At 42.6% G+C, this 24,896-nt stretch overlaps 1 protein-coding gene across 1 annotated transcript in view; it reads right to left on the bottom strand.

Annotated features, from left to right (window-relative positions):
* The window catches only part of Psd3 (pleckstrin and Sec7 domain containing 3), a 373,120-nt gene that overhangs the window by 244,309 nt on the left and 103,915 nt on the right, over positions 1-24,896 (bottom strand). Inside the window, exon 4 of the mRNA XM_032918497.1 lies at positions 23,841-24,236. Within this exon, the coding sequence (XP_032774388.1) occupies positions 23,841-24,236 (396 nt within the window). The remainder of the gene's footprint in view (positions 1-23,840; positions 24,237-24,896) is intronic.

Raw genomic sequence — 24,896 nt, 5'->3', positions numbered from 1 at the left:
TTGAATAATACTAGAAGTTAGTTTTAGATTTGTGGAGTGCTAAGGCTTTGTGGCATGGCCAAGAAGCATTAAGAATAAAAACCACCTGAAGGCCAGCACTGCCTTAGCTCTCTCGAGATTTCCTTCAAAGGAAATGGTCTGATTCTTGGTTCTGCTTCCCAAGATCCTTTCTGTAATTAGAAAACCCACATAATTCTATCCTGCCCTTTCTTTAAAAATGACAGAGTTCAGGACATGTGTTTAAGTATATGAAAGACAAAGTTCAACACTTTAAAAAATGACAATATATCATAAAATATAAACTACAATTAACTGCATTTCGAAAAAGTCTTACTGTGTCTTGTTCTTTTCCCTTTTTTTTTCTGGTGTTGTTCAGCTATCTGAGTTTCTGTACAAGTTATAGACAAACAAAACGCTCAACCAACTACGCAGGGCATGGCCTCTGTACGAAAAAATACATCTCACAACACAATTTCAAGTACTGTTCAGCTCTCCCCAAACAGAAAAGGAACTACAGAAACTATCTTCTTCCCAACTTGAGAGAATGCAGGCCATTTCAAGGGTTCTGTTCGCCAGTTTCTGCTATTCTTAATTCATCACAGCTGAAACAGGAAAAAATATCCCTCATCCAAAAATACGTTTTCTCTACTAAGCACACACCTAATTAAATGTTTCATTCCTTTTAAAGGAAAGCCTTTTCTTAGGCATGAAACAAGAAAACCATTACCACCAGTAAAACAAGATTTTTTTTTCCACTATCAAAGATATATTTCCCTCTCTGGCTTCTGCCACATCAAAGGGCCTCCTATTGGTTCTTCCTGGTTTTTCCTGTCATGACTCCTCTGGCCTTTTAAAGGAGTAGTCACCTACAGCTAAGAAAGGGGGAGTGAACGGCAGCCACAAAGGAAGCCTGCTTCAGAAGGCCACTTCTGCAAATGTAAGCAGAAACCAGGTTCACTCACCCAGGGAAAGGCAAGCGACTCCTCAGTTGACTCCGCAGGTCCAGCACTTCCGGCACACAGCCCTTACCTCTGCCATTAGCCGCTGTAAATCATCTCAATTCTGAACTCAAGTACAAACATGCTTAGTCTCAAGCACCTTACTCATCACACAAGTGAGATCTGAGCTTGGCAGTGGGTCTCCCATGACACAATGATGACACAGACCTGACTGCAACTGGACCTGCCTCGCTTCCCACACAGCCATTGGCAGTGGACTGACAGACATGGCAGTTACTTAGCAATACTTTGTGGTTATCTCTCCCACATCATTCACAGAGGCAGACAACGCAGTGTCATCCCTTCATATAAACGCTTCACCCCTCCCACACTCGATTTCCACATAGTAATTTTCATTATTACATGGAGGAACAGAATACTGGCTCGTGCTCAGCAGAAAGTAGTTATTCCATAAGTCGTTAGGGATCCTACTACTAATCCCTTTGTCCTTTAGTCGTGAACAAAATTACTAGGCTATGTCCAAAGGACTGTGATAACCAAGAAAACAAGACTGAAGACCTTACTGAGAAGTCAGCCCTCACAAGGATGCTCTGCCTTCTCACTGTTAGACCTAACGCTTTCAGTCACTCTCAGTAGTAGGTGTGGTAGAGGAGGGGCTAAGCTGTGGTGAACACAAAGTGTCCCTAGAGATAACAGAAGTGTGCAGGTATGCATGTATATATGGGGGAATGGAGGGAGGGAGAGAGAAAGGAATGGAAAGAGGGAAAGAGAGACAGACGGATTTTTATAACATTAAGTGAGCTCAAATTGCTCGCCCGGGCTGACACAAACCTTCAATGGAATTTATAATAGACTCCGGACTTTCTCTCTGTTGCCATTCAAAGCATTCAGACAAACATGATGGATAGCGGGTATTAAGTACCTTCAGCATCCCATTTTAGGCATTTAATCTTCACAAGAACTACATATTCATTTGACAAACAGGGAAGTGAGGCACATCCTAGTAGTAAGTGTGACAGCTGGGATGTGTTCCCAGGTATTCTGAAATCAGGGACGTTGTAGTACACCTCAAGGGTCTAGGCTGCCAGTACCTCGTAGTAGACTCATTAAGAGTGAGAGGGGAGGTAGGAGGGAAGGACTGAGAGGCAAGAGGGTAGGGAAAACTGAGGTCAGGATGTTAAACTAATTAATTTTTAAAAACTAAAAACAACATGAGAGTGGTCAAATGGGAAAATGCATGGTGATGGCCTACTACAACAGGACACACATGAATATCAATGCTGATTAGTTTCCTCAATAATTGGGTTATTTTGTGCAACTGTCCTTATTTCCTTTGCCTGCCTCAGAACATCGTACAAAAAAGTCTGCACCCCGACTGTGTGTGTGTGTGTGTGTGTGTGTGTGTGTGTGTGTGTGTTTGTGTTGGATTGTGTTGAGTTGGAAAATTTGCAAAAGAAGATGAATATCCCTTCTATCTCTAAAATTCCTTTATAATCTACTATCAACTAAATTGATTAGAATATTATGTGATATATTAAAGTATTCAAAGAGAACCTAATATTAAACAAAACAAATAACAAAACATGGTTTCTATTGGATAAAAATAAGAGTTTACAATCAGAATCGCCCAGCAAACCCATGGCCAGCAGAAACAACTTGTGTTTAAGGCAGTGAGGTAGGACCCACACTGGTTGGCTGCTTAAGGAAGCAGACTAGTGTACTTGAGACAGCTTGTTAACATGTATACTACATTCACGCAATTCAGGCACACTCAGAACAGCATGACATTAATAGAAGGTAAGTCGTGTATCCATGATGAGGACCAAGAGCAGCATCCTGAGAGAAGGGATGAGTCCACTATTCAAGCTTCAGACAAAGCTTCTAATCAGATGGTAGGACTGGGAGTTCTTCCTTACTCTGAGAGTCGTCTATTATTTAACACACACACACACACACACACACACACACACACACACACACACACACTCACTCACTCATGAAGAATTTTAAATCCCCCAGCTCAGAGACACGTAGTGAGGAAAGGGGTTCGGATGCTTTGAGGCGATGTGGACAGGAAGTACAGGCACTGCAAGTGTGCAGGTGAGCTTCTCTGGCACTCTTCTGAATTACACACAGCTACTATCACTCAGTCGTGCTAGGGTGACTCCTAATGTGATCAATAATTCGGAGGCCTTTGACAGACCTTCATTGCTTGCTAATCACAATGAGGGTCTCAGGATGACTTAGAGAGGAACTAAATTATCCTATATCAAGGAGGGAGACCCTGGAAAGAAAACTGACTGCCTGAATGTATGAGGATACAAAGTGAATTAGCTACATGAACTAACAGAGTCCCCCATTCCTTTTCTTTGATTAATTAAAAACCATGTTTCTAAAAAGAATATTCCAGACTATGTAGGGGAGAGAAGCTGACTAAGAAGCTCAGTCCACAAGTCACAGAAGCAGGGCAGTTTTACACTTTATGGCCCCTTTGCTGTTTCCAAGGGAAAAGTCCTGTAAGACTTCACCACCCTCCCACATTCACTAATCCTTCAAGAGGACCAGAATACCCGAAGGAAAGACTGCCCAGAGGCTACTGCTGTGCAGAAAGACTTAAGGGAATGCTCTGCGGGTCACGCCAGCTCACCAATATCATGTATTGGTAAGCGCAGGCTAAAAAACCCACATCAGCAGCTGGGACAAAAGCTTTTCAAATCCTCAGGACCCGAGACAGCCCAAGACTGCACATGTCCAAAGTTCATATGCTCTTTGATAACTCTTCTTTGGTATGGAGACTACTAGGAAACAGAGTAGTCTGGCATAAATATGCTATCATCAGAGGATTAAATGAGAAAAAAATGGCCCTTTTTCAGAGCACTCTGGATCTCACATAGTGCAAAGAATGTCCTCTGACCTCCATGGATGCACCATAGCGCACACACACAAAATCAATCTCTCCCGCTCCCTCCTTTCCCCTCCCCTCCCCTCCCCTTCTTCCTCCCTCCCTCCCCCTCTCTCAAATGAACAATGTTTTGTTTTTTTTTCAAACAATTCAGTTTTACTGAGATTTGTTCAAACATCCCTATGATGTAGAACTCAGGAGATTGAAGCAAGAAATATAATCATGAATTAAGGCTAACCTGACCTACACACCAAGATGCTAGCTCAAAAGAAATTCTATTTTCCAATGTTTGACCAAGAAGAGCTCTTTGGGATACTGTACATATAAATAGGTATTAGGGAAGGAGGAACCAGGTGTGGTGGCTCAAGCCATAATCCCAGCTACATGGAAACCAGAAAGAATATATTAACTCTTCAGTTTACTGCCAGTGTGGACAAGATAGTGAAAATATACCTTTAAGATAAATTTAAGATAAATACTGTTAATTGGTAATCAAAGCATGAGTTCACTAACTATAAATGTCTCTTGAAATATTAAGCTGCAGACGCCTTCCTCCAGTGGACTTTCGTGCACAGACCTATAGAATTCCCTATTACTCTAATTCTCACAAGGAGATACTCGGTTTCCATCTTGGTACATCATGATGTATTACTCAAGATCATGCATCTGGTATAACCATTAATGAAGTCACCAGGAGGGTTTACAGAAGCTCAGTAGGAAAATGCATGCTCTGTAGAGCTGTAACTCAGCATGAGTACTTGCAGCGTCGTGCCTCAAACCATAGGCCAAAGGGCCAGCATCGAGTTTCTCCATCCCCTGCGCCCACCTACATGTAACATGGTAACGTAAGGGGGGTTAAGAAGACCTATCCTTACATACTCTATTCTGTATTGCTTTCACCTCTTCTCCAAATACCTGTAAGATAGACTTTCAGTTCTCACTCAAGAGAACCAAACAAATAGAAGTGAGAATGCTGCTCTGGGCCTTGTCCCTAATCTGAGCTCTGTGGTTATGAGAGATAAGATGGAGACTGTCGCCCATACAGGAATACATGAGTAATGGTTGGTGCTAACCCTGGCTGTGCACATACTAACTCCAGGGACTGCACGAGGCACTCGCAACCAGTACCTAAGCTCATCCTCTTAACAGCTCCAGGAGGAGTTATTGCTACAATTATTTTACAGAGAACCAGAGGGATTCTCATTCCAGGCAATATTTTAAAGAAATAGTCACATTTGGCTATGATGTAAAGTACATTTGAAAAAAAAGAAAAAAAAAAAACCTAAGACCTAAAGCCTACACAAGATTTTGCTCCTTGCATAGAGTTTGGTCCTATAAGAAATGTGTCCAGACATTAGCTTTCTGAGACTCATATAGTGGTCAAAACTTTAATTAATACCCCTTAATTCATAAAAATTTTTTCTATAACTATGTAAATGACTTATTTTACTACAGGGAAAACTACATCTTCTAATATGATGAAATAAAGAAAGAAAAGGAAGAAGTTACACTTGTCTTTTGAGTGCCCTGAGACTTCTAAGCAAAGTAAAATCGTCTACAAGTTCAACTCTTCTCTATTCTCACTCCTGCTATAGCAACTAAGTGGAAACTTCTGTAGTAGTGGGAACTGCTCAATGATTCCTTTAAGAAGGGAGTGTCTAACACCCTTTCTCTCTTTACATGTAAACGATGTAAAATATATTTACTTTTGACTACTTATCCTCCTCCTGTCTAACATATATGTAGGTGCTATATTTTTGTAACCTTGTACTGAAACCACACTGAGATTAAATTACTTTCACCAAAACATTATGAAGTAGAAAACGAAAATACTGAATGTGTATGTAAAAAATACTGAATGTATAACCACACCTCTACTCTTCCTCAAATAGAATGGACTACTTTCACTGGGAAAATAAGATTACTGGGAAGATCTGAAGCACACAGGCAGTAACTTATAAGGAAACTAATCACACGAGCACCAGGACCTTTCTATAGAAGACTTAATCAGGAGAACGTATATGGTCAAATTCTAGGATAAGCTAGTGATCAGAGCATTGACTATGGGGATAAAGAAAATAATTTGGTCACGGGGTTAGGATCTGGAACAACTATTCCATACAAAGCTGGTTACAATGACCAGTTCATTCAGTAATGTGGGAAAAGGCTTTGCACTCAAATCTTGGAATGTAATTCCATGAGTTCAAAATCTGACCAACATTTCTAAAATCTTACTTGTGTAAAGTTCTCCTTAAAGGAGAAGCATATTCTAAAGGAAAAGGGTCACGGGGTACAAATATGATGACTACACTATAGTACTTCAAGTGCCTGCTGTATCAGTGCCACTCTGACGGGACCGTGATTCTTTCTTAGAAGACTGCAGCAGCGACAGATAGTTCAGAGACACTGCATCCTGAAAGAGTGGGGACAGTAACATCAGCAGTGAACAGTAGTATCAATACTGAAGGCCTGTATTCGCCCCGAGCAGAGGATGTTCTCTGAGACTTTACAACATCCTGTCCCTGCCCTGACCTGTGTGTCTTTCCAGGTTTGTTGACACGGTCAACATTCTTCTCAGTTGTCACACCCAGGGGTACAGCAAAAGGTGTCTACACTGAGGGGTCCCTGTTAATTGTGTCACTCACACAGAAGACAGCCAATGGTGCCCTTTGACTTTCTGCTTCCCTAGGTTGTCCACAAGGGAAGATTCCTGAGTTTCATGACTATAAACTAGAAACTCAAATAAATCAACTGCCCACCTAATGTAAAAATCTGACAGAAAAATATCTAGGAGCTGTTGGTTTGAAGGGAATAAACATGTGTAAGTAAATTCTGTTGGAACACAGCTCAGTGTAAGAGTCCATCTGAGCATGTGAAACATTGGGTTTCTGATGTTCAGTTGACTATCAGACCAGACAGCCAAGTGCATTTCTAATAAACCTCCACTCCTGCTCATACTCAACTAGGCCACTAGCGTGAGCCTAAAGAAAAGTACTGACAACAAGACAATTAGTCAACTCTAAAATTTCCCTGTAAAATAGTAACAAAAAGTTTTGGGGGACGGTGACTAATCACTTCAAATCCAGAAAATACACTCAGTGGGAGTATTTTGACTGATTCTGCCATTATCAAGAAGGCAAAGAGCAAACAATTCCCCGGAGAAGTGTTGATTCTCTCTCAGAGTTCAAGTAGGTCCTTGCCCTGAAGGCCTGCAGTCATGTTACTACACAGGCCCTATAACACTATAACAGTGAGTGTCCTTGAGGCTTCTGCTTAATTAAAAAAAAAAAAATCACACAAAAAACGTAAACACACACACACACACACACACACACACACACACACACACACACACACACACAGGATGAGTCTCCCAAGAAAGAACCATCTTCCATAGAAAAGCACAAGTAGTTGAAAAGCGATACAGCCCAGGCAGGGAGGTTGAGCTGGGAACAAATGTTTATGGGCGACTCTACTCTAAGCAGAGAGCTCCAAACTGCTGTCAGCTTGATAAATAAATGACAAAATCAGTGTACTGACCGAAAAGGAACAATCAATGTTAAAGCATTTTGTGGGAACCTGAACTTAAGGCTGTCGAGAAACTAAAAGATAGCCTCCAGCTCACACAGGGAGACAGAAAAGCCCAAGTAATCCCAGCTCTCTTCCTTCACTGCCTCTCCTCTCTGATGACATGACTAGGGAAGGAAGAAATCACAAGCTCATGTCTGGCTCTGGAAAATACTGGCGAGTACCTAGTTTCACTGCCTCATTTTAGAGATGGGATCTGAGAAGTGGGAGACATGCCCTAAACCTTAGAACTAATGTGAAGTACAAGAAAATCCACTGCGTCTGTGTGCTAAGCCCGTAGTGTGTTTTCAGTTATAAAGGGAGAAAATGTTTTCCCTAAATGTGGGATCTACAGTATCTATACCCTGCGTAGCTAGGAATCATGGGAGAATTATAGTATAACTAGAATGCAAAAGGTAAAAGGCCATGAACATGATGTGGCTTCATAGCTCTGCCTCCACGTGAGAACAAGGACCCTCTGAGCGAGGCTGAAGAAGCCACAGCCAGTGGTCACTTCAGGGCGAGCTGAGGGAAGACTGCACTCTCCACTGTATTCCCCTCAGAAGACTAGCTACAACTAGGGCTTCAAAATGAGCATGTCCAGACTCAAGTGAACAACATTTGAGAAAAGGTAGCCAATACATACTTCTTTGACAGAAGAATAAAAAAGCAACCAGCATAGTAGACAACACAAACCCCACTGCCGAAGAAAGGCCAAGGCTTCTCCCTCGTTCTGAAGATCCACCATGTACGGTCACTATTGCCACCTTTGTGTTACAGTCCACTGCTCCAAGTCTATGGCCTCGTGAATTGTTAAATTTGCTCCATAGGTTAGACTCTAATAGTCACCAAGGAGACAGAATAGTTATGATTTCATGGAGTCATGTAGTTAGAATAAACTATGAATTATTTCATCATTCAGATGAATATATGAATGCTTCAGATAGAGGGAGGTTAAGAAGTTAAGAAATTAAGTACTGGCATAACCAGGGTCCAAGTTTCCCAAAACCTAGCACGGGCTCCTCCTATGACCACTTATACCTTATAGAAAACAGACACTGGCTAATGCTGAGTCTGGAGACCATCTCTGGGTTCTCCACTGTCACAGTGGCCTTAGATGGGCAGAGATAGAAGATTGAGCAACCCACAGTCCTGTCCATCAGCTGTTCCTACGTTTTATCAAAGGAAAGGAACCTATGGGATACTGGACAATTCTGAATACAGAGAAGAAAGGCAGTTAGGAAAGTATAGTGGAGGCCAGCTGCCATCCAAACACGGGGAGCTAATATAAAGCCAGAGTAGGACATCTTTAGGGGGCGGCATCAGAGAATTGAAAATATAATACGCTGATGTGCATATCAGATCAGTTTGTAACCAAGTTTATATATGATTAGATCAGACTTCAGATGTTTCCCTAAAATTGAATTCAGTGTAAGACAGAAATCACTTCTACACTAGCCAGCCATGGCTGGACTCTGATAACAGTCGGGGAAGGCTACCCTTGACCTACCTACAATATGGCTTCTGCAGATCCATCTCTTTAGTCTCTTTCTAGGGTCATGCAGTCCTGAGACATCCACAGGAAGACGTGGATGCCACAGGCAGAGTCTGCTCACTTGCTACATGGCTGATTCCCACTCTGAGGCAGCCAAGTCAACCCTGCAGTTAAGAAAGAGCATGTAAGGGCTGGAGAGATGGCTCAGCCATTAAGGCTAGGCTCACAACCAAAAATATAAGAAAGAGCATGTAAGCTGGGCTCAACCCTGCAACCGCTGAGACCAGGAATCAAAACTAACCATGGCTATCCTCTCTCATGTCAGAGAACTATGGAAGTAGCCTAGTTATGTTCCCTTTATATTTCACAATATATTCAGTGCTTTGCCACTAAAATTTGTCTTTTCTTTACAAAAAAAAAAGATAGATACTTTTGTAAAATCAGGTTGAAAAACTCACATTACTCAACATCCTAGGAGACGCAGAATGGCCACTAAACTTATCTCAAGGAATTCGCTTGCGTATGATGTGTAGACTGACGATCTTTGGCTGTGCTTTATATGAACTCTTGGCAGTTCTTTCACTTTAGAAAATCCTCAGCTACATAATCCCTAAAGTCAGTTCAGGTCAAATTCAAAGTCATGATATGAAACATGCCAGCTTCCCAAGGTCAAAATGTCAGAAAGTACAGGACACTATCAGCCTGTCATCAACTCATTGCTTAATTAACCCTTTCCCTCCTTAACCTAAGATGGCTCAAAGGGTATAACGCCTGATGACCTGAGTTTGACTCACAGCCATAGACAGCTGATGGCTTCTGGGTGAGGAGGACTCAGCTTTCTTTAAGGGTGTGACTCTTGGTGTGTCCACCATGTTCTAGGGAGTAGGCTCACACCTAGAAATATAGTGATGTCATGAACTGGAGTCAATGAGTGCTTTTAAAAATTAAAATTCAAAAATGACAAGAAATTAAAGAGTAAGGAGGTAAGAGTAGACTGGAGAGAAGTTGGGGAAAGAGTTTAGGGTGGATTCTATCAAATATATTATTCCCAAAGATTTAATAAATTTTTAAAAGCAGTTTTCCTAAACTGGGAATCAGATATTGTCCTCTAAAATTATAGTATAGCATAACAGAAGAAAGGTCACTATATCCTCTGCACACATAAAGATCTTTAGTCCATCCTCTGCTTTGGAAGATTGGGAACTGAGAAATAGAGTGACTTCTAGTCTCAACAATCAGTACAGAACGGGGTCAACCTATGTTCTCATAGCTTCCGCTACTTAAACCAGGACCTAAACAAAAAGGTGGCTTATTTGAGAACAGTCTGAGTACAGAAACCACACTACCTTCTGAAGACAAGTTTCAAAGCATGCCACTGGCATTCATGTACAGACAGGATACAAACATCCTCAAGGACATGAGACGAAGTCTAAGGACACCAGCTAGCTGCAGTACACTTTCTCCCCCTTCACTAAATCTTAAACGAATGTTTAGTCTGCCTAAGTCAGATAATAATTAGCCACAATAACCATCCACAGAGCACTCTGCACTAGTTGGCACTTTCGTATGCATTATTTTATTTCATAGCCATTCCATTCTACAAGAAGCTGAGAGAAGAGTCATCTTGGCCAAGGCCACGGATGGTAAACAGTGAGGCTGGAAGTTGAACACAGTCCTGCAATTCCAGGTTCAGTTTAACAGTTTCTACATTCTCCCCACCCAGTGCTGGTGACTCTAAGCCAAACACAACAGTAGACCAAAGGGCTGACTGACCCCACCCTCAGACCAGCAAAGTAATGACTAAAACCCTTACTGGAACACAAAGCTCCAAGATAGAGGTTTTCCAGGGCTTTTTGAACCCTTGACTATCCTCCAAGAACCCAGGGCTGCTCAGATGACCTGCAGCAGCATGGGTAGAGCTGAACCTGTCAAGTACACTGGGCTCTGGTGACAAGGCCCAGCTGTGCAGGCAGCTTCCTTGCAAGGGCACTCCCAAACATTCCAAACCCTGTGGAACCAGAAGGAAGGACTTAACTATGCAGAGACATAGCAACCTCACAAAACTTTCCAGACCACATTTGTACTTTTACATCAGAAGGATAGTTTCGACTAAATCCCCCACCCCAAACTTCATAGACTCTGCCTTCCAAGGACACAGTAGGAACTGTCAACGGAGACTCCTGCCGTGAAACAAGCAAGTACTTCTATTTGATTTTTACCACTGGCACTGTGGTTTTTTCGTAGTATTTTTGAAAACTAGATTAAAATCTAATTTAACACTTGTAAAGATAATAACCCTTGCTGAACTACTATCGAGATGAAAAGAAAGGCTGACATTAATGACATAAACTAGTAACATAAGACAATTATTGCTCTGGCCGTTATAGACTCAGGGTCTCAGCCATCCCAGGCTGATTCTAAATTGTTATGTAGCCAAGACTGGCCTGACTCCCCTGCCTGTAATTCCCAAGTCTGAGATTACAGGTATACACCCCATGCTCAGCTCAAGGAAAGTATTTTAATCAAAAGTTTTAGAACCACAGTCTAGACGTAAGACCTTCACAGTGCACTACAGCATAAAAAGACACATTTAGAAATGATAATTAAACTTCCCTTGACTATAACAGCAGAAACAGAGCAATTTGGGGAGGAGTGAAAATGCATACTTACTCTGTGCTAGTCATTTCCACAAATTTTGCTCAATCTCAATGATGAAAAAGTTATCATCCACAATAACAGATCAGGAAATAAGAGGCTATGCATAGTTTACACTGCTGCGAGCTGCCAGGCTTGGAGTAAAGAGATCCAAAGGGCAAAGCTGGAGCTACAGATAAGCCTATGAAAACAGCCACCAGGGCACAGCAGAGGGCCCTGCACCTAGGGAGTGTACACAGGAACAGGGCCTGCATTCCAGCAGTCCTTTCTACCTAGCAACTTCTGCTATCACATGCATACTGTCCTGTTCCCCACAGGCCTAAAACCAGAAAAGTTTTCACAAGCACTGACGAATCTACCCTTGGCCATCCCCACTCCTCCTCTGCTCATCACTGCATGGGAGGCTGCATCAGAGAAATGACTGACTGGAGGATGAGAAATAGGCAGGCTGCCTGAAGCCTGACCACAAACCCCGTGTATGTTGACAATGTGAGCTCCTCTACACTGTACTCGTGTTCCCTAGCCAAGTCTTCTGGAGTGCCTGGCAGAAGGAAGCACGATGTATACAATGGTCAAAGCCCATTTACTGAGCTTTCCCCAGTGTAGCCCGACTATGTAAATGTGTTTACATGCTGCGCTTTAGTCTTTACAAAAGCTGTCCCTCCCTCGAGATAAACACCACTTTCATCCCTACTTAGCATACAGAGAACTGAGCTTCCAGAGTGCTTGAGTAGCTTATGAGAAGCCAACCCTTATGAAGTAGAGGGAGGATTTAGAGCAATAGACCTATGGCCTCTAAGCACTGTACTATGCCTCCCACAAACACGTCGTGTGCATTTTCCATGCCGTGAATTCCCTCTGTGCTCCAAGGGAAGTAAAACAAAATATCCGGGTATAGGAGTTCAAAATTGTAGAATGATTGACCAAGAAAATAAATGGTACTGTAAAGTACTATAAATAGGAACTAAAATTGAATAAATGAATAAACCTGTGATCAAGTCAAGAACTGACGACTTGACCAATACATACACATCAGCAAGCTACTTATGTAATCAGCTAGTTCCCCGAGAATTTTGGTTTTGGTGGGTGAGTCTTCTAATCTTGGTATCTGAGGATGGGTGGACCTATCAATAGGCCACACCCACTCATGCCCTATTTAATTCTTCAGTGTCACTGTGGTCCCTTATATCTGTGTCTGTTGAGCATGTCAGCAGACAGACACCTTTCCAGAGATAAACCAGAGCTGAAATAGACTTTTCCTTAAATAACTGGGTAACGTTTGAAGAAGCAAACCTACCCCCTAAATCCTAAAATGAATTATTTTTTCATATTAACTACAAAGCCAACTTTTTTTCCCAGAGGAGTGACGTAAAGAATGGGATCCTTGTGAGGTAGAATGGGCTGCTAAATGGCCATGCTCAAAGCGATGGCCTTCTGCCTGCTAGAAGATCAGAGTTTCCAAAGATGCATTCAGAGCCTAAGAGCAGCGAGCTATGATAATCGCCTCAGACAGCAACGTGGCTCGACCAAGGAAACTCTTCATGTGCCCAAGCACCTATGTGCAGTAAGTGCCCTCATTTCCCCTGTCAGCTTTACTAATGAAACAGGAAAGCATCGTAGCTCCTCCAAGACTGTCCTGTAGTAGTTTTTATTTGAAATAAAACATTTCAAAAACCCAAGGAATTTGCTTTGACTACATTTGTCCATAATCCAGACTGCCTCAGACCAGGGAGCAGACAAAGACACTCAGCCCAAATTCTTGTTACCTCTGTCAGCAAACAGTCTGCCCCATGAATCTGTCAGGATACGAAGAGAATGCCCTTGTCCCATCTGCTCAGCAAACTTTCATCTTCTGTAAGGGCTCTGTTAACGTACTTCTGAAGCTGCTTCTGTGTGAATACACACTGCTACACACTGACTGAACAGCGACATTCTCCCAGAATGCCACTGTATCCCCTTGGGGGCTGCCTGTGGGATAAGGACTTGAAAGAAGTTGAAGGAGTCCTGCCCCTCTTCCCAGCCTTCCTTCCAAACAAGCAGCTTCCCTCCAACAGACCTACTTCAAAAGTCCAGTGAAGTCACACATGACCTCATAAACCTCCCACTTAACTGTTTAAGAGCCAGAGGAGAGCTGGTAACAAGAGAAACAGCAGATTTCTTGGCATAATTGGGATAGTTGCCATTTAAGGAGGAAAAATGTTCGGTCAACACCATTCTAAAATAAGTTGCCTGGGCAGTCTTTTATAAAAGCACCAAGGTTTTAAAAGTACTATGTTAAAAAGACAGTGTTTTTAATAGCTCACTTGTTCTGACTGAACTAGCCTACAATACAGACTGAGTTCCTTTATTTGACAATTAGTTAAAGCTGTGTTTGGTACATACTGCAGTGTCTGGTGTTTTTCTATTTTCATTCTAACTTGGTTTCTGTTTTTCTGCAATCACCCTGTGAAAATATTTATTGTCCTTTTGTTCAAATTCCACTATAGTCAGCCAGAAGTGGACAGGCCACACTCACAGCTGTCAGACAAGGGCAACAACTGCCACAAAAGCATCTGGGGGAGAACAGGGACAAGAGTAATTGAGAAATTTGATCCAGACCCAGCCTCCAGACTCAACTAACGGATGCCAGAGTCTCTACCAGACCTCCTAAAGGGAAAGGGGAATCAATTGACTGCAATGTTTTCTTTGCCTATTTTTCCCCTCACCTAAGCTATTTTGTAGGATGGGAAGTGGAAGAACTAAGAGTTACCTTATAAACAGAACATGTAAGAATACATATGCTCAAAGAAAATGGAGTATGTGCATCCAAGAGTAGTTCACCAAAAACTTATTACACTTTCCATCAATTTTTATTCTTAAATATGTACCTAGGCCTAGAGAAAGATTCCCATATTTACTGAGGAAGGTATCTGTTATACAAGAATAAGTACACATTGCCATGTTGTTAGAGATCATAATAAAAGTATAAGAAAATAGAAACATAATTATAACTCATTCATATAATGTCTGATCCATAGCAATGGAGTAGGGCTTTAAAGTGAGTAAATGTATTTTAGATGTTGAGAGGAAAAAAAGAAACAGCGATACCACAGGAAACAAAGAGATGACATCCATATGCAGTGTCAACATGTGTGCAAAGACACCCTAACGTCCAAGGACACGTTTCTAAGCGGAATGATAAACATCAACACACCAGATACCCTGCCCCAGGAGAGGAAGGAGGCCAGAGGTGGTCCTGAGTCTCTAATCCAGGTGTCCTGTTTTCTTCCCCAAAGTGAGTGATGAAACCTCGGGCTTATTATTTTCTGCATTGTTTGGCATGGCTACAATGTTACCTGCTTGGAGCAGGCCCTGTGATGGCCACAATTAGAGAAACAGTACCTGTTCAGGATGCGGAACTGAAAAAGAACTGACCCCCAGTTGCTGAAATCTACGCACCTGCTGCTGATTCTGTGTCTCTACTTGTCTGCCTGCCTGCCTGTCTGTCTGTCTGTCTGTCTGTCTCCCTCAGCCTGGCCTCAGCCTGGCTCCCCAGGCCCAGCACTCCAATTGTTCCTTAAGTTACTCAGTCAGTAAATCTAGCGTCCAATGCGTTCCCACCGCTGATTCAGACATTCCTCTGAGGCCTCAAGATAAGACCTAAGAAGCCTACAGCCTAGCAAGGGAGAAGGACCTGACTGAGTATAATCTTAGGAGAACTCCTAAAATACCTGTGATTGACAAGTGACATACACTTCTAAGATTTGTTTCACAATATAATCATTTCATTTAATATGCCGTCTCCTCTCTATCCTGAAGACTTTAATATTAATCTTGGCTAAAGAAAGCCACACTGTGTGTTGAGCTGAGGCTAATAAATAGAATATTTTAAAGACAATAAAAGGGCTATTATAACTCCTTACGTTTCCAAGTAATCTGAGGCTCTCAGAATTATCATTACACATATATAATATATTAAGTCTATCTTACCATAGTCTATTCATATAGAATGACCTTGAAAATGTTGTAGAGATAATTCAAACACTACTATTATTGACAATATAAATTTTTGAGGGCTCATAACATTTTAGTAAACTGTTGACTCATACCATATTAGTAAGATGTTATCTCAAATAAAATCTAGGAAAAAAATGTGAACTTAAGAATCCACATACTTCACCATTAAACATGTTGGTCAGCTTTCCACCACTGTAGAAGGAAAAATGCCTGAGACAATTTCAAAACAGAAAAGATTTGTTGGGGATCACAATTTCACAGGTCTCAGTCTAGCTCCTTGGTCCCATTGCTTTAGACCCGTGGCAAAACAAGTCCTCACAATATATGGGACTGCATGAAGTCAAACAAAACTGTTCACCTCATGGCTGCTGAATGAAGGAGGGCTAGAGTCCTAACACCCCTACCAAGGGCATGCCCTTCCTCTCATGACTTCACTTTCCCCACCTAGGCCCAGCTCTCAAAGGTCCTCCCATCCCCCAACAGGCTAGCAACCAAGCTCTGGAAGACACTGAAGAGAGCCAAACTGTAGAATTCCGTTTTCCTAGATTAAAAAGGAAGGCTAATCGTTCCCTATATTTCTAGGGGAAAGATTAGCGCCATTTGTACTGCACCAGATACACAAGAAATCAATTGTATGTTCATACACTCACATTTTCTCAGCTCTGTGGGGAAGATTCTACCCACCACAAGCACTTTACTCTAATAGACCTGCCAGGACTTCCTGCTCTTTAGCTTCCTGCTCTGCCCCTCAACAGCTTCCAGTGGCTCTTCTTAAACTTCAATGTGCTTAAAAGTCCCACGGAAACCCAACTAAAGTGGATCCAGAGGGAGGTCTGGACCACCCTAAACTGATGCCACACTGCTAGTCCGACCAGCATACGAGGAGTGGCACGGACTTGACAGCCTAGGCTTCATACCACAATCACCTGGCAAGCCATCAATGTCCAGGTTCCCTTCTCCCACAGAAGGAAAACAGTCCCGGAGAACCAGAAACCGAGAGAGATGCCCCTATTTCTAACACGTCCTCAGTTTTTGAGAACTGTGTTCTATGGACCAGTGGGTCCAAACTTCAGTGTGTGTGTGTGTGTGTGTGTGTGTGTGTGTGTGTGTGTGTGTGTGTGTGTGTGTGCGTGCGTGTTGCTCCTGCTGTTGTTGTTGTTGGTGGTATGTGTGTGTGTGATGTGTATGGGACCACACAGGATATGGCTCATATATAAAGGACAGTTTTTAGAGTGGGTTCTCTCTTTTCATTTTTACATAGGTTCCTGGGATCAAATTCAGATTGCCAGATTCTCACAGCAAGTACATTTTGCCCACTGAGTCAGCTCACCAGGCCCCAGAGAAGTATTTCTTCAAAGACAATCTGTATCTTTTCCCCTCCCACAAGCAAGTGTTAGTGCAGAATGTCTAGTTTTGTAGACAGGACACTAAGGGACCTCTGCTGAAAAGAATGTGGTCACTTCCTCTGACAGTTAAATATTGCACTGATAGTGACTTGCTCAGACATCATCAGAGAAGCATCGTACTGCAGCAGATGGGAAAAAATACAGAGACGCACCGCCAGACAAACACACGGCCAGACAGAAGGAGAGACCTTGGAACACTCAGCCCTAAGCAGGCTGTCTGCATCAAATCCCTTCCCTCAGGGCCCAGGAAACCCTGAGGAAGAGGAAGAGGAAGAGGAAAGAGCATTCAGTTCATGGAAGACTGAAAAAATATGAAGTCTTCATCCTGCCTGAAAGAGAAGAGTTCCTATTCTGTCTTTTTAAGCATCTCTATCTCAGAGGGATATTTGTCAGTATAAAGATGTGCTTAAGTCATATCTGGAGATGGCAAAGCTAATCTGTAAGGATCTGCTGAGTGCTCAGACACATCTTTGAACCACGGAAATATAAATCACCTCTTCAGTCTTGAAGGGATAGCCTACCACTCTGCTGCTGTGCTACCCTTCAGCTAAAAGCAGGAGCAGACGTCTTACTTAGTCACGGATTCCAAGCATCGAGTGAATGTCTTAAACCACGGCTACTGCGTCGGGCGATGGTTTAGCATTGTTTAAAGCATCTACAACTGTTCCTTAGCTCAGTGTCTCAGTGTCAGCACTAATGGATGGACAGATGTGCTCTTTACAGATCAATCGAAGGCCATGGTAAAGAGACTATTTCTAGCTGAAAAAAGCAAATAGCGAAGTGCCTTTCTCTAAATTTGCCGAGCACACATATACACGCAGGAACCCCTGAAAGAATCCATTTAAAGTAAAAAGTCACACATTCCTCTTCATTCTAGAAAGATGCAGATGCATTCTCAATTTTCCATTTCTTAAAATTGCCTTTAGTGTTTTTGAGGGTGAGTCTTGAAATCACTGTACAATTGAGGCTGGTCTTAAACTCCCAATTCTCTTGCCTGCTGAGATCCAGATAAGTACTGCCAGGCCAGATCTATGTATTTTATTTCAGAAGCTAATTAATACTGGATGGGAACTGTAACATCTATCAGATTAGATTAAAATTAAAAATCTCTGCCATGAAACAGCAACAAAAATATTGCTTGGTGTGTATATAAAAGACTTTAACAGCATCTGAACAAAGGGAAATATTAGCCATTCAAGTATTTTACTTAAGGCTACAACCCTTCTTGCCATAGCTTAGCTTCACGCCTTTATCATATGAAGTTGTATTTGATAAAAGACCATCTTGTCAATCCTCACACCAAAATCTGCAAAGCCCTTATAAATTACATTTTGTACAAAAAAAAAATTTAGCAGGGTCTGTAATGGACACTCAGGTTCCCCCATGTACAACTGCCCTCATCACCCTCCCTTTGAAAACTGTGTATCAGTAAGAGGGTGATTCCAGTCTCTCTCCAATGACCTTCAACTCCACATCTACCAAACCTCCAGTAAATGACTCTCCACTGTACTTCACAAATGCAACATGTTTAAAGCTGACCTTGCCAGGTGACCTCCTACAAACCCAGATTCTGGGTTCAGTGAGTTAGATCCGTGTTTGAAGTCTAAAGTCACCTTGACCCAACCCCAACTGTCCCATGTTGATACACAGACCCAATCTTTGTGTATTTTTTTTCCTTTACCAAGATTTCTCTTATCTATTTTCCTATTAGACTTCAATTACACAGACCATTGTGTAAACCATGAACAGGTTAAACCTAGCACTCTGCAAATTCATATATCAAAATTAAATTGGTTGGTAAGGACATTTCTACTTTACCAAATAAAGAATCCATTTCTACAAATGAAGGCCGCTGTCCATGATGAAGCTGCTCTTTATCCCCATGTGTATGCCCCACCCCAATCCCCTACTGAGTAGGGCTTTGTAGAGCAAAGCCATGTCACAGGAAGCCTCTGAAAGCTCAGGGCTGGCAGAGTCTGTCTGACAGCTAGAGGGCGTTGAGGAGTGGCTCGCTGACATTCCCTGCTTCTACCCTTATTAGCAGTGATCTCATTCCCCTACCTCTTACTAAGCCTCTGACACTATTAGCCCACTTGATTGTCCTTTCTTGATTTTTGTGTTTGTTTCTTTGTTTTGTTTTGGCTTCATCTTCATTTGTTACTTCTTCCATTAAAACAATTACTATTAACTTCATTTTCTATTTGGGACAGATTCCATTTTTTTCACAGTTACACCTCTACGGAATAACTAAAGTAACATTCAAAATTAGGTTTCACTGTGAACTCAACAGGAGCGCCCGCTGCCTCCAAGAAAGCAAAAGACAAAATGAAGCAAAGCAAACAAAGAAACAACTGAGTACGAACCCTCAAATGGGAAAACGAACAAAAACAAAGAACAAAAAAATAAAACTTCACCACTAAAACCGCTTCAGAAATTTAGGTTGAGAAAAATGAGAACTTCCTTTCCTGTAGAAAAATATTTAGACCATGAACAACCTTAAGAGATTCCTGGAGACACAGCCACCCACTACTAAACCTGGAGGCAGCAGTGTGCCCTACCCCTAAGGACAGGAAAGTTCCGAGTCCCACGACCCTCCGGAGACACTTGGTAAAACCGGGATTTTCATTCACCAGCGAAGCAGACACCACACGGTGACATTCTCTTACATTATAAGTACACACATGCACATGCCTTTCTGCTTTTACATTGGGATGCTAGAAGATTTGCCTAAGTTCTATACTTTAGCCAATGTCTTTATCACTGCTCTTCAGGTTCCTTCTTCCCAAGCGGAAAGCACTAAGGAGAGAAAAAGGCTGAAACAGAAATAGTATAGCATTCCACGGGAGAGGAAGGAGGAGGACGGGCAAGAGGAGAGCAGAAAACCACAAATATCAACATCAGGGGACTGAACAGTGAAGCACTTCCCTCAGGCATATCAGCTGCTCACAGATGCAATCCACCTCTTCTGCCGAACTCCTACCCTGAGAGGAAATCTAAGAAACTGAAATATAAAACATATTTTTCACCCAACCAAGCATATTTTAGAGCAGTTTCTTATGGTTCAGAGAACCGGGAAAGAAGCTGCTGACATATTCCTGTATTTGCTGTCTCACTTCACCTCTGTCCAGACCCGGCTCAACTGAAAAGGACATTATTCACCACGGTTCCTGGTGACAAGGACAGCACGTGTGGCTTGCAGTCTTCAGGTCAGACAGCACTTACTGGTTGGAGTTGTGGTCATCTCCTGACAGGCCTGCGAGAGAGAAACACCCAGACACAAAGGAACCCATGGGGACATGTGTGACTGTAAGTCTCTAATTATCCCTTCTAATTCTGGAGCCATGTGACTGACTTCACATAGCCTGCTGAACCTGGGGGCCTGAGCTCCCGAGCTAGACCACTAAGGGAGGGGATGCGGCTCTTAGCTCCTTCATTAAAATATTGCATTACATAGCAGTACTAGGTGAGCTCTTTCCTGCTGACGGGCAGCTTCATGGGCAGCAGTCAGAGCATCCTGGAAGAATTTAACTATTCCTGGTCAAATGAGATCCAGGATCTCAGCAGACTTTGTTATTTCTATATAACACTTTAAAATACATGCAGTAAGGTAAGTGCTTAATGAATGTTCACAACTAAATATTGAATATAAGAGATCGAGGAAATTTTCTTCTTTGATATATGTAAGAGAGTAGCTACTAAAACTAACTCGAAAACTAAAAGAAGAAAGGGATTTTTACCACAAGAGACCATTCCCAAACAATTCCCCTCACACACACTAACTCACGTGCACACACGCACACATGTACACGCGCGCACACACACACACATCACTAACAGCAACAAAAACAGTAGCAACTAATTCAGCATTTGGAACTGAGTTCTTGAAAATAGATAAATTCAGACATCACTCTGTACAGAAAGAAATAAGAACAAAAATGAAATAATCATTCTATATAAATAACATTTATATAAAAGACCTGGAAGTGCAGGACAGTGAAAACACTTGTCTAGGAGTTAAGCAACTTGAAGTCAGGTATAGGATCTGTCACTATCAAGTCCCATGCCTTTGGATAATTCTACCAGCCCAACTTGGTCACTGATTTTGTTGATGTTGTTTTGTGGTGGAGGTGGAGGTAGAGGTGGAGGTGGTGGTGGTGGTGCTGGAGGAGGAGGAGGTGGAGGTGGTGGAGGTGGTGGAGGTGGAGGTGGAGGTGGTGGTGGTGGTGGTGGTGGAGGTGGAGGTGGTGGTGGTGGAGGTGGTGGTGGTGGCGGTGGTGGTGGCGGTGGCGGAGGTGGTGGCGGTGGTGGCGGTGGTGGTGGAGGAGGTGGAGGAGGTGGAGTGGGGTGGAGGTGGAGGTGGTGGTGGGGGTGGGAGTGGAGGAGGTGGTGGAGGTGGTGGTGGTGAAGGAGGAGGAGGGGTGGTGGAGGTGGTAGTGGTGGAGGTGATGGTGGTGATGGTGGTGGTGGTGGTGGTGGTGGTGGTGGTGGTGGTGGTGGTGGTGGTGGTGGTGGTGGTGGTGGTGGTGGGGGTGGTGATGGTGGTGATGGTGGTGGTGGTGGTGGTGGTGGTGGTGGTGGTGGTGGTGGGTTATAAATAATGTGACATCAGGTCCTCCCTCTCAAACTGTAAAGCTTTGTCTACTTACAACCACCTGTTCCCTAAAGCCAACTCAAAGAACACTACCAAGTGCCCTATCAAATGGTCTGTCCTAACCACTGGCCGTGTAAACAGAAGGGAAGAACCACCTGGTCCACAGTCCTGCAGAGGACCACCTTCTAAAATAGCTTTTTTCTACACTGGGGTTTGGTGTTTCGTGCCTTAGCCAGGTGAAACAACTGAAATCTTACTTCAAGACAGCCCATCAGACGCCATTATCTACTCTGACATGCTAAAACACCAGCAGTTACTCCAGTGCTATAAGTACTTAGCTCTGTCCATAGAAAGGGTTGAGCCCTCTGCTGGCCAAGTTTAGATCTCCTTAACACAAGCCAGAGTTATCTGAAAGGAGGGAACTTCAACTGAGAAAATGCCTTTATAAGACCTGGCTATAAGGCATTTTCTTAGTTATTGATGGGGAAAGGCCTAGCCCATTGTGTGTGGTGCCATCCATGGGCTGGTAGTCCTGGGTTCTATAAGAAAGCCATGATGAAAAAGCCAGTAAGGAGCACCCCTCCATGGTCAATATCAGCTCCTACCTCCAGGTTCCTGCCCTACTTGATTTCCTGCCCTTGCTTTTGATGATGAACTGTCACTTGGAACCATAAATGAAATAAATCTTTCTTCCCCAATTGCTTTTAGTCATGGTGTTTAATCACAAAAATAATAACCCTAAGACAGAGCCTAGACTGCCAAGTGATGATTACTCTGTCAATGTCTAGGCACAGAAGTACAAAGGAATAAGCCTTTTATCCGATATTTTCCAGGCTGCCTACGGTCTAGTCTCTCTTACCTTCACCGACACACCTCTCCTGTGGCTTCTGAGGTAGAGTGTCACAGCCCAAACCACCTTAACTCTTAACCTGATCGTGTGTGCAACGCAACTTCTATAGCCCCAGAAAGTTGGGTTGGAAGGACATTGAATTCTTTTACATTTTATAGCATTTTATCAAAATTTGCAGTCACAGAGATGATAATAAAACACACTAAAATGGTATTCCCTATTGAAAAATGGAGGACAGTCAAGCCAAAGACACTTAAAGAACACTGCTGGTGGCCACACTCCTGTTCTAGAAATGCTTGCTTTCGAGCATCTCCTTTCCTTGGGTCAGTCTTCTCTCAGTGACACATCCCTAGATAAATCCTTCTCTTATGGGTGCCCCCTTAGGCACCCTTTTCATGATGCAGAATATCTACGTGGACTTGGCAACCAGACCCTGCTGGGAGGTTTCAGCTACATTAACCCTTTCATTCTCAATCATTACCCCCATTTTAAAAACAAAATTAAAGCAGGTTTCAGAGTGAATAAATATATCAGACCAAAACTTTGTCCTTCTGAGACCTTGTGTGCACTTCATTGTCTCGCTGTGAACCAAGTCATCACTACCTGTTTCACGGGGAAGCATCTACAGTTTTGAGATGTTTTGTTTCTCAATTACAGTCCTCCAACGGACCATAAAACTAGGTTGGTTACAGGAAATTCCAGCAGGACAGGCTGTTGGAAAAGAAAGCATTCCTGAAAACCTGTAATGTGAACAGAATTTTAAAGAAAACAGCACTGATATTTTCCATTTACCTTCTAAATACTGTATCCTCATTTAACCTTCCCTCCACCACATCTCCAGATACATATATAAGAAAACATATTTCAAAACTAAGTTCATAAAACTTACAAGGTTGAGCATTCCTTCCCTCCCTCTCAGAGATGCTAAATGTCAGGTCGATAAAGTAAAGAGGCAGGCAGGAACAGGTGAAATGGTGGATATCCATAAGGGGACATATAATGTAGCCAGATGAGAGCTGGGGAATATGTCCCTTATCTAAGTTGTTGTTCAATCTCAAAATGGACGTCAATGGAAAAACAGAGCAAAAATGCCTTGCCAATGCAAAGCTAAAGGTCTTTCTATACCCAGCCACTGTCTAGAGCCCGCAGCATCACAGTAAACAAGTACTCATCACAACTATGTGCTCAGTATCCATTCGTATATAGTAACCCAGGAAACGCCCACCACTTGCCCGTTCAACAAACCACTAGAGTACAGTTGCTGTTCTCCTGAATCCCAAGCTTTCAGTTACTCACACCACTTGCTTACATTCACAGACACTGGCCACATTCATTTAAAGTAGACCCTACACTTAGATTTCCCAAAGAGAGAATGCCACAAAAACACCACCGTGACATGAATGAGAATGGCACCGCTACCTTCCCCAGAAGGCAATCTCTTGAGGGCCTCTGGTGTAGACAGAGTTGGCGGGATCATGCAGTCCGTTGGTGATCCCTGTAGAATATCCCATCACTATCCCTCCGTCTGCTGACACGCTCAGGACATCGTGATGTCCTCCCACAGAGGTCCTCTCCAAGAACTGACCGCCTTCTTTAATGCGCTGCTGTATCATGGGAGTGAGCGGCATTTCGAAGCTAAAGTAGCTATCCGGTTCTGAGTACAGTGTCTCCAGTGACTCTGCACTATAGTACAAGGACGTGTTGTCCAGAATAGTTTCGAATTGGCTGCTGTACACATCAGTGGAGTCCTCCGTATATCCAGGCCCAAGAATATCATCATCTCCTCCCCTAAGGTGCTCCTCTTGTTCGAAAAACCTGGAAAATTAGGGAAAGCAACATTTTTCAATACGAAAGTATTTTCTCTTTTCAATATCCTGCCTTTAACCAAGCATATAAAAAAGACGGTGTTGTATACATGTAACTGTTACATTCTGTCATCTACGGCTTCTTAAAATATTTGGGAAGAAAGATATGAAACCTAGTTAGGCTACAGTATTCCCTGTAGGTTATTTTACGTGCGTGGGTGTTTGCCTGAACGTGTATATATGACGCATGCGTCCCTGGAGCCCACAGAAGTCAGGAGAAGGCATCAGATCCCATGAAACTGGAATTATGGAAGATTGGGAGAATCATCTATGTGAGAAGCGGGAATTGAATCCATTTCCCATTCTCCTCTGCAAGAGAAACAAGTGCTTTTTACTCACCTAAATCCCCAAACCCGGGTCAAATATTCTTAATCCCCATGTCAATAATCTGTAGAAATTTAATAAATTTTTAAACTAGTTTCCTATCTTTTATAGTGAATAAAATACTAAATTTTCTTTTTAATCACACATATCCAGATCATATGACGATCATTAATTTTAAGAGAAGCATATAAATATCACATAAACTTGATACAGCAAACAATCAGTAAAAATGTACTGAACTTTCAGTGGCTATTAATACTTTCTGACTTAAGATCAGATGCTCTGG

Source organism: Rattus rattus, chromosome 13, assembly GCF_011064425.1.
Source record: "Rattus rattus isolate New Zealand chromosome 13, Rrattus_CSIRO_v1, whole genome shotgun sequence".
Lineage (NCBI taxonomy): Eukaryota > Metazoa > Chordata > Mammalia > Rodentia > Muridae > Rattus > Rattus rattus.
This window is presented reverse-complemented; position numbering and strand designations above follow the sequence as displayed.